At 35.6% G+C, this 11,425-nt stretch overlaps 1 protein-coding gene across 1 annotated transcript; it reads right to left on the reverse strand.

Moving 5' to 3' along the window:
- Positions 1 to 1,895: 1,895 nt before the first annotated feature.
- LOC117120913 (tetraspanin-18-like) lies at positions 1,896 to 3,984 on the reverse strand. The gene has a single exon (XM_033266011.1). It carries the CDS (start codon positions 3,650 to 3,652, stop codon positions 2,825 to 2,827), a length of 828 nt encoding a protein of 275 aa, XP_033121902.1. The 5' UTR covers positions 3,653 to 3,984; the 3' UTR covers positions 1,896 to 2,824.
- Between the last annotated feature and the right edge of the window lie 7,441 nt (positions 3,985 to 11,425).

An 11,425-nucleotide genomic window follows, 5' to 3' on the forward strand; every position in this document is an offset into this window, starting at 1 on the left:
GACCCTGTATTATTCATATAAGACTTCTATAAGATTCCTTTAGGAAATCTATAAGACTTCTTTAAGATATCTTTAGAATTACTAAAAGAGTTCTATAGGATTCTTATAAGACGCCTATATGATCCCAAAAAGAAATCTGTAAAAGTCTTATAAAATATCTATAAGATTCCTAAAAATATCTACAGGTCCTATATAATTCATATAAGACTCCTATAAGATTTCTATAAGGTATCTATAACCTTCCTATATCATTCATATAAGACTCCTATAAGATTCCAATAAGATATCTATAAGATTCCTATAGATTTCATATAAGAAACCCATAGGATTCCTATAAGATACCTATATAATTCATATAAGATTCTATAAGGTTCCTTTAGAAAATCTATAAGATTCTTTTAGGCATTCTGTAGGATTCCTATAGGATAACTATAAGATTCCTATTTGTTTCATTTAAAAATCTTACAGTTTTCCTATAAGATTTCATTAAAAATCTTATAGGAAACATATTAAAATTCCTAGAGGATTCTTATACGACTCCTATATGATTCCTATAGGATTCCCAAAGGATATCTATTGAAATAATCCTATAGGATCCTATAGATGTGACAAAAAATATATAAGATTCCTATAGGATTTTCTCTTATAGGATCCTATAGGACATTTTTGTAAGGGTATAGGGCCTAGGTTTGGTCAAAAGCCTAATTTTTGGCAAAATCTGCGCGGAACTCATTTTTCGAAATGCGCCGACAGATTTCATCTAGGCCTAGGCTCTATGCCACATTTTTGCGCGGCGGATATAGGCAATTCTCCGCGCAGGCCACTACTATACTACGCCGTACGGTACTAGGCTACAACAGTCTGGCATAGCTGGGCCTAGGCCAGGCCCCTTTCTACACTGAATGTTGCCCTAAATCAGAGTAAAATAATTTAACGTGAATATTCAGAAGAATACTATGTTATTGTGTACATACCTTCAAACACATTCCAATAAAAAACGAGAAAAATCAATTAAACTCTTCATTTTCTTTCAACATCGAGACACAGAAAATGGCGACACTAAACTTTTTTCTCGAATAACGCGGGCTCTTCCATAATGCTTTGTGATAGGATCAATTTAACTCTCTGATAGATGGGTTATTTTAACTCTGCCATTATGCATTGCGATAGGATCAACTTTGCTCTCTGTGGATGGGTTAATTTAACTCTGCTATAATTCATGCGATAGGATCAATTTGACTCTCTGTGGATGGGTTATTTTAACTCTGCTTGTTTTACTCTAAACATGAAGTTAAATTAACTCCAGCAACCCAAATACTGGAGTAAAAATTACTCCAACATTATAACCTTGCATAAGTTTGGAGTGAAATGAGAGTAAACTTAAGGTTTACTCCCCTAAGGAGTTACTTTAATACCATTTAAGGAGTTAAAATAACTCCCAAAAAATAACTCCCCCTTTGGGGGTTATAACTACCCCACAGGGGGAGTTACAATAACTCTTCAGAATTAACAGTGAATATATAAAGATGATAATAAATATTTTAGAAAAACGTATTCCCCCATTGGGATATGGACCCAAGACCTTCCTATTACCGTTTAGATGCTCTACCAACTGAGCTATGAGACCAAGTGATATACATCCTTGTGTTTTCCCATTAGGGAAAGTTTTTTTTCTCATGGTATAATTAAGAAATATTAAAATTTGGGTTTGGTTAAGAGAAAAATATTTTTAGCCCATACCGAAATGCAGCACTGCAAGATTTGCAAGCCGTAGAAGTTTAAGCGGCGCTTTAACTGTTCTGCACCAAGTTAAATCAAAGCACATTCTTAGTACTCTTCTCTGCATTCGGATCTTATGCCATACAGGGCATGACAGTAGGTATAATCTACTGAGGTTTGCGCTACATGAGTCGATTCAGATTTATTTGGTCTTTTCGGAAACTAATATATGCAAAATCGCTCAACAGTATGTGTCCAGTTTTTTATGACTAGCATTAACATAAAATTTTAATATTAACAATGTATTTCATAGTTAAGTTGTTATAGTATTCCCAACAACACTAATTACTTTTACTTTTGACATTTTCTGGTCTCGAACACATACTAAAATTTGATTATTTACAGGTTCAGTTCTAATAATAATTAAAGTATGTTTTATTATATACATACAAAAGTCTAAAATTATATTAGAACATACTATTTAGTAAAATATGATAAATACTAAAATCGCCTGTCAGTGTAGAATGAGATGGTACAGTACCATATATTCTCGCGTTTAACAAGACTTTAAACAACTATTTACGGGGGGAGGGGTCATCTTATATGCACAATACAATTTATTTTATTTTTCCAATTATGTTCGTATAATAACCGGATCATCTGTAACACACGAATTTACTACTGAAATGAAGGTACTTTTAACATGAATTAACGCATTTTCTTTTAAATTGGGGGTGAGGTGTCGTCTACAACATAATGTACTGTACCTTGGTACTATTAAATATCATTGTTCTAATAAAAAATTTAAACATTGGTATTTTTTCCATCAACGTATATGCCACAGAATATGCGAACCATTCCATCATTGTCAACTTTAAATGAGCTCGGCTTTGTTTATTCATTAAAATTAGAAATCAAGTTTGCAACAGTAAATAGTTTTTAAAAGTTGGATTGTTGAAATGGCCTACATATAGCTTTCATGACTAAATTCCGGTCAGGAGTTTTTTTTTTTTTCATTACTTTCAGAAAATAATTATTATTACCACCATTTGTCTTTTAAAGAATATTTGAGGAATACGGTTAATTTGTAGTTCAAATTGGAGTTCTAATCATCACTTTCAACATTTCGGCAAACGCATATTGCAAAGAGCATACAAAGAAGTTCTACAACGGCAAGTCCAATGCCTCCGGCTCGGATCCAATTAATGTACTCGTCAATCAAATCAGCCACAATCTTTTTACAACCTTTGCCGTGATACGTAGCCGTGTCCATGTCCATTGTGTCATCGTTATCCCATGAATCCATACATCCACTGGGATCATCTGCATTGTATGTCGGATTAGAAGCTCCAACACAGCAAGTCTCGGGGAAGTCTGGGAAACCGGGGTACATATTGGCACTCTTATATAAGGAATAATCATCTCCCGTGTTATTATAGTCTGCTCCGCCATGATACCCACAGCATTCCAACGTCGCCTCAGCTAACCTCCATGCGCTGGTCAACTCATCTGCATATTTTCCGTTCCCGTAAGCCATCCTGAAACCATCGAGCATATTCTCATCAAGCGAATCTTCAATATCCGTAGAGTAAATTGAAGCTAGGATTCCAGCAGTTATCTGTACACAAAATATAATCAGGAGAACCATGAAGTAAATAACCAGAAGGTACCTGCATTCCGTGAGGGCGCCGCAACATCCACAGAACGCCATAAGGAAGATGATGGCTCCTGCTCCGATGAGAATGTAGGCACTGTATTCCAGAAGCTCATCATTATTGTTCCCCAACGTGGCCACATCATCAACCGGAATCCATGAGTGAAGCCCAAAGTGTAGTATTATTGCGAGAGCTAAAAGTCCCGCTCCACCAATCCAAATTATGAAGTTGAATACAAAAAGCAAGTATTTCATACAGCGCATTCCACACCCTTCCATTTTGACGATTTAAAAAAAAATTTCCTATGAGAGCAAAATATCTGTTCCAAATGACTTAAATGTACGTCAACTGATAGAAACTGACACGGGCTTTGTTTGTTCTCCGTTAGTCATGTATTGTTTGTCTAACCGTTACTGTAAGCGAATCCAGCAAAACGTCGATTTCTGGGGTAACGTTATCCAATGGAGCATACTTCAATCTTTTATTATTATGCAGTAGAGTATAAATACAGGTCGTCACATCTGTCAAAAATTCAAACCTTAAGCAAAGTGGGCTACTGCATCACTTCACGCAATGCTGCACCATTGATGCTCTTCTACACTGTTATCTTCATTTAAAACCTCTAATTCAAACCAAAGCTGCTAAAGACCATTATTTATATACCCCCGGTTCAAATAATAGAGTTTCACTAGAGGGACGTGTTTCTATTATCAAACCATTTAGTTTATATTTAATCAATGTAGTGAACAAAAAAATAATTGATTTTTACATCATCATACAAATTTGATATGTACACCTTTCAACAATAGTTAGTCCTATTATTTTTGTTTTAGAAACAAAATATCAAGAGATGTAATAATGATTTGAGAAAAATATAAATCTATTAATAGTACAGTAATGATTTAGGAAAGAGAAAATAATTCCAATTTAATTTTTGCTGAGCTATAGAGCAGATTAATCCAAATTTTTTTTAAGGAATTACTGAAGCATATCCCTGTTGATGGATATTATTATTATTATGCAGAGGAGAGGGAATGTGACCTGAAAGGTCATTAATTTATTATTATTTACATACTATTTTTTCTCAAATATATATTATCTTTAATAAACACCAGTAGAATTATATCTATATACCAAAGTTACTTTCATGTGATTTATTTGTTTTAATATTCATTAGTGTTTCAACCAACATAAGTGGCTTACAGTCACACAGTAAACCCCTCCTTTGCGACACCCCTATTGAGGGGACACACCTATTTAGGGGACACTTTTCCGTGAAACGAGGGGAAATATATCTTTTAACACTACAGCCAACCCCTATTAAGGGGACACCCCTATTAAAAGATCAGGGACACTTTCTGAGTGTGCCAAATGGTCAAATAACCCCTAGTAAGAGGACTTTAACTTTTTTTCATTGTATCACCTCCTTGGTATCACAACATCCACAGCACTGTAAACAACTTTACATTTTTACACCTTTTAAGCAATAAACCAGAATTTTCTCCCCTTAATCCATAAGTGAATATCAGTATAGACCTACTGCAAGTGTTACTTCGAAAACCAATCTTGATTTTGACACTTAACAATGGGGATTTCTTTTTCCTTGATTTTGTATATTGCATATATGATTCTAATCCATATCAAAACATATTACTCTATTTATGCTACATCCATCTAAATGAAAGCTCCAATGTGATTGTTGTTATTTGTAAATAAACCAGTATTTGTTTACCTTTTCAGGACATTTCACATACACATTATACACATATTAATTACGTTATACTATTTCAAACCATATGATGTTATTTGATCATTTAATAGAAAGCTCAATATTTAAAAAAAATAGTTTTAATTACATTCCTGCTGATTTCATATTAATGTATAAATGAATTGTATTTGCATTGCAAATTATTGCTATAAATTAGTTCTTATTCTACTGTAACTGATTCTTATGTCAATAAAAATAAAATTATAAAAAATTATGTCATCGTTATATGAAAACATGCCAAAAACCCCTATAAAGGGACAATTTTATGTTTTTGGTTAGTGTCCCCTGAATTACAATTACAAGTAGGCCTAGTACTACCGCAAATTAGAGGCCGTCGCCTGCACAGCACAATAGAATCACTATCTAACTCAACCAGCATGCAGTTAGCAAAGCGTATATAATGGAAAGATCCAAATAAAACTGTACGATCGAAGTGTGTACAAAATAAAATTAAACAATTTCAATAATTATAACACATAATCAATAGAAAGTATGTTTAATTTTGTTTAATTTGCATGCACAATTCGTTCTACCATGAAATAAAGGGCATAGGGCCTACCTCATAACAAAACAAAATGTAATCCTAAATGTTGATGTAAATAATTTTAAAAAAATACAGTTCAAGAATGCATTTTTTTAAACAATTGAAGGTTATATCTTGATCTTGTTTTCGGCAGGTTGTATCCCATGCTGCCCATTTTCGACCAGCCATGCTTTATTACCCTAGCTTTCCTCCGTAAACGTTGTAATAATAGTGGCTTATGCCATGTTACAGCCTTACCTCAGATACAAGTAGGTTGTGGCCCATGCTTACAAATTTACATTGCATGGATTCTATGATTATAGGTTCGCTACTATATATGAGCTTTTCTATGCATATTATACAAAGAAAAATCACAAAATATTATGACTCAGTCATTCTTAGGTTCTGTGATTTCGAAAAAGGCATATTTCAAAGTTTCAATATTCTTCCATGATTCCCTACATCCATTAGGATTGTCTGCATTGTAGTTCGGATATCTTGCAGAAAATTGAGGCCTTGATATACAGCACAAGTATACGATTCTGCGCATTATTTTTCTAGAGGTTTTTTCGTGCAATTTTAAGTTTTTGTACCCTCCGCAAATAAAATATATTTGAAATTAGTATTAGAATTGATTAAGATCTGCAAACAGGTACAAACGTACGATATGGTCGCCCAAATATGTGGTAAAACACATTCCTTCAAGGTGCATAGGACTTGATATGCATCAGCGGTTGTCAACAAGAGTTAAGCCATGGTTACCAGGGGCGGATTTAGAGAGGGCCGGGCCGGTCCCGCCTCCCCCCTCCCCTTTTGGAAAATCAAAAGAAAAAAAAAGAAAAAGAAAGAAAAATCAAAGATTTATCGCCCAGAAGGCCTTGAGAAGTTATTTTCGGGAGTCTAGGACACAGGAATTGATTTAGTTGTAGTTAGAACTTTGACTACGATGTCTGTGAATACAAATAGAAGTTTAAGTTGCAACAAGGACTGGTTAAAATTCTAGTTCGAAGTTCAACTATACCGTACTCGCGCTTATTTAAATGGGGCGCTTATGAAAACAGAGTGGAAATTGAGGGCGCTTATGGAAATAGATGAAAATTGAGGGTTTCTTATGGGAAATTAAGTTAGCTTGTTGGCCATCGGCCGATTGAGATTAGCAGGATGGCAGAATCATTGTATTTTTTCTTGAAAACTCAAATGAAAATGTGCTAAAGGTCGGAAAAAAAGACTAGGCATAGATAAATATGCAAAAAGAGTTGGAAATATACTGTCTGCCCAGGGATCGGAGCTCTCATCTGTCCAAGAGAAATATCATCATTTTGATATTGACCTAAAAAGAAGAATGTTATTCCATTCTGCAGCTCAAATCATGCCATTAACCACAGTCCCAGGATTGATTGGATTATTGACTTGCTAAAAAGAAAATTTATGATATAATTAAGGGGGCGCTTATTCAAACGGGGCGCTTAAGGAAATTTTCACGTTAGGAGGGGCGGTTATTCGAGAGAGGCGCTTATTCAAACGGGGCGCTTATTCGCGCGAGTACGGTAGTTCGTTTTAAGAATACGGGCATTATATGTGTTCCATATGTGTTTGATACAATGACCGGGGTAGTAATGTGAAGCGCTTAGAGGCTTTGTTAAGGCATTAAGCGCTATATAAGTACGACATATTGTTATTATTATTATTATTATTATTATTATATAGTTTATTGATTTTTTGCAAATTTCAGGCTTATAATGTTCCTATTTTGTTCTTATTTTACACCGTACTGTACAACCAGTTACCCTCTTGTTAGCAGAAAGACACAAGACTGTATGAGAACGGCTGGTTTGAGGAGGAAATTATACATTTTCGCACATGTTTAGCCGATAAGTATTTGTGTCGTTCCGTGATAGAGTTCAAATTACTTCACATCTGATGACATAAATTGAGTAAATATATTGTTAATATAACCTTTGTAAACATTAATTGATATTTTACTTTATGACTAGCTTTATGAAACAAGTGAATCGTCGATGATCAAAAACAAATGAGTCGACGATGAATCGCTGATTCTAAAGGATGCACAGGTTTCTAGCCTACTGTAGTGACGCCAGCAGTGACTTCACTAAGACATGGATTAAAATACGTTGGACGACGAGTATACCCCGTCTTCTTCCAGATTTAGTTAGTGTTATGATTATCCACTTCAAGTTGAAGGGTATTTTGAATATCAGTTAAAGAATTGGAGGAAGAAATATTGCTGTATTGTCAGCATACATAGACATTTTACAAGTTCGAACATGATTGGAAAGGTCATTAATATAAATATATAGTAAGGGACCTAAAATGGATACTCGTGGGACACTACGCCGAATGGAAGCTGGGGCAGAATTATTATTATTGATGCAAGGGACCTACCTCCTACCCGTTAGGTATGAGGCAAACAAAATACTTGAGCACAATCTCACCAAGACCTTGTTTTAAAACGTTTTTGATGAACTGTGTTGAACGCCTTTTTAAGATCTAGGAAATTTGCAATGTCAAGAATATAATTTCAATTTTAAGTTATTAAAAAATAACCTCCAAACAAAGATAAGCATACATAAAAACACTGGAAACAAAACATTGACTTAAATTATAAAAATTGTCAAATAATTTAAACACTGCACAAGGTCACTAAACTTGAATCTACGAGTCAGTAACGCTTGTTGCGTCGCACTTTGTAATAATCGTCGCACTCTGTAATAACTGTCGCACTTTGTAATGGAGTCTTTCACACTTCGAAATAACTGTCGCTGAAAATAAAATTGAACCTATTTGGGATTTGAACCCCAAAAACAACAATATAAAGTGCATAGTATCATGTTATTTGATGTTGATTATAACATAAACACATAAATAACATGCAAAAAGATAAACAAATGAATATTTCAAAAAAAAACAAATATAGGCCTAGGCCATAGACAAATAAAAATACACACATAAATAACATGAATAAATAAACAGACAAGCAAATAAATTAACAAGCAAACAAACATACAGATAAACAAACATACACATTCTGGTGTCACTAAGCATATCCTAGCCCTAGTCATGTCGTCAGCAGCAGATCAGGGTCAGACCTTATTGCTTCCTCGAAAAATGCAACCCTTTGAGAACATGCGCATCTTTAGAATCGATTTACTTGTTTCATTATCAACGATTCACTTGTTTCATTCATTTGGCAACAGGAATGTACTATTTGGTGATGGTTAGTGAGGGCAAAATTCAAAACCTAAATTTAAAGACGCAAATTCGTTTTTGGAACTTTGACTTTGATAAATACCGTACTTCACAACACTTTGAAGTCAAACGCAAAGGGCGGTGAGTGCGTAGCTGAGGTGTTTACTGTCTGAGGTTTGATGTTGGTCTGAGCTGCTTGGTCAGATTCTCCTTAAATGCTGTTGATGATAAACTAATGATATTTTCGGGAAGAGTAATCTAATCTGCAATAGTTCTTGGGAAAAATGAGTATTTGTTAGCTCTCGGTATATTGAATGCATTTGAGTTGTTGCACAACGAGTGGAAGGAACGCTATAAAACTACAGTTTAACACAAAGCTCAATGCAATTCATTTACCGGCTTTTGGTGACACGTCGCAGTCAACTGTTAATATAAAATAAACGAGTACAGTAATTATTATTATTAAGCTTCTATTTGATTAAGAAGCAACAGTCACACGATACAACATAAGTGGCAAATGATTAAATTGATGACACTTAAACGAGTTGGAGTGGACGCCACTAGTTAAATTCCATTGACATTACACGGGTATTGGTTGGTCGAAATTAAGTCTTTTTGTATTTATGCCTACACTAGAAATACATGGACACGTCTGACTTGTGCATACTTTAAAGTACCTATTGCATCTTTTAATAAAAGTAGGGCGTTACCACGATGATATGATTCGTTTTATCCCCTGTCGCTGTGGATAATGTGTACATAAAACTAGTAAGAAACCTTTTCTACGTCTGATGGGTAGTCACGAACCACTCCCATACGCAATTCAGCACAACGACGTTGCGACTTATGGGTTATTCACCTATCTTTATTTTTATCTATAATTATTACACGGCATCAGCTAGGCATGTACGTCCCAATCAAATGCTAAGTTAATGAGTAATTATTATCAATAAGCCTCTATTTGATTAAGAACCAACAGACACGCGACATATCATGTGCCACATGGTAAAATCACCTTGAACTTGTCCATTCCTGTGGCGTATCTAGTCTTCAAATAGGGTGTTGTGAGGGGAGGAAGCCGCAAAGGTGAAGTGGGGCGGGGTGCTCGATGATTAGTTGAGAGGCTCTAATTCGCAAAATAAGGCGATTTGATTTTAGGTGATTTTTACTTTAAACTACCTAAAATTTTATTTTGTCGGGTAGGGGGGGCGATATGGGGGCGCGAGTAATATTTGGAGGGGCGTGCGCCCCTTCCCCCACGTACACCTAGATACGCCACTAGTCCATTCGGGGATATCTTCACTAATAATTTCTACATCATGCAGTGGTGGTGCCAGCAGGACTCGGGAGAGAGCTTCACGTAGGGGAAATACAACTCAATTCGTCCGGGCAAAAATAAAAGCCTAGGAGGATATTATACAGGAGGACTGTGGGGGGCTGCATTCCATTGGTGCCCTCCCTTCCCCACACACCTATCAAAACTTTATTTTGATATTGCCAGTCTTTAATATTGTGGCCTAAAAGCACAATGTTTGGCAATATTAAGCCATGAAAACTATGCCCATAGACCCTACCAGGATTTGTTTTTATTTCAGGACCCTGATCGAGAAATTTAAAAAAAAAGTCATGAATACTAAATTTCTAGATTGACGAACACCTGACTTTTAAACAACAAATTAACGCCATGATAAAATGGCAATATATTGGAATACTTCATAAAATTGGTCGTTTTTTACCATATAAAACTATTCTCACCATTATATAGATCAATCATCGAACCAAGTCCCAGTTGTTTTAATATTGCAAGGTGTTGTAACCTTCAAGAACTTTAAAGACTCCAAAAAAAAGGGTGGGGGGAAGCAATTCGTGCTATACTTGGTCTAGTTACACAGATTCTGTCTTGTTTTTACCACTAATATAACATATTGAAAGTTAATGATATTTATAATTACCAAATTAGAATCATTATGCCTAAACTTATTAAACACAATGACTACCTCCTCCAAGTTATACTAGGAATCAATCAGGACTCAATACATTCATGTAATACTAGAAGGAGAAGTCATATTAGATCTAAACATAAACATCTTTATAATAGCAGTTTTTGTATTTCTTACGTTGGGCCTAAATTATGCTGGAACTCATCGGTGAGTCGAATGGCCGAGCGGCTAGCAGGGGCGCCGCAAGCTATAGCCAGAATATCGGCGCTGGTTCGAACGGCACGCTCGCCTATGGTTCTGGTGGTAGAACAAGTCTTCTCGGATAAGGACTATAAACCGTAGGCCCAGTGTATACAATGGCTCGTGTGCACTATAAAGAACCCAGTACATCCTTCGAGACGAGTAGGGGGATACCCCGGTGTACTGGAACAGACAGCCCCTGTGGTGGATGACGAGAGTTGCTGGTACCGGTTTACCGGGTAGTAGAGACACGAAGAGACCCTTAGGGGCGAAGAAAGTCATTGATCGAGTTCCTAGTCCACATTTCAAGCGCCCTGAGCATCTTACATTAGATGGATTTGTGCGCTATATAAAACTACACTATTATTATTAA

Source organism: Anneissia japonica, unplaced genomic scaffold (assembly GCF_011630105.1).
Source record: "Anneissia japonica isolate Jap-2015-1 unplaced genomic scaffold, ASM1163010v1 scaffold287979_len241728_cov154, whole genome shotgun sequence".
Lineage (NCBI taxonomy): Eukaryota > Metazoa > Echinodermata > Crinoidea > Comatulida > Comatulidae > Anneissia > Anneissia japonica.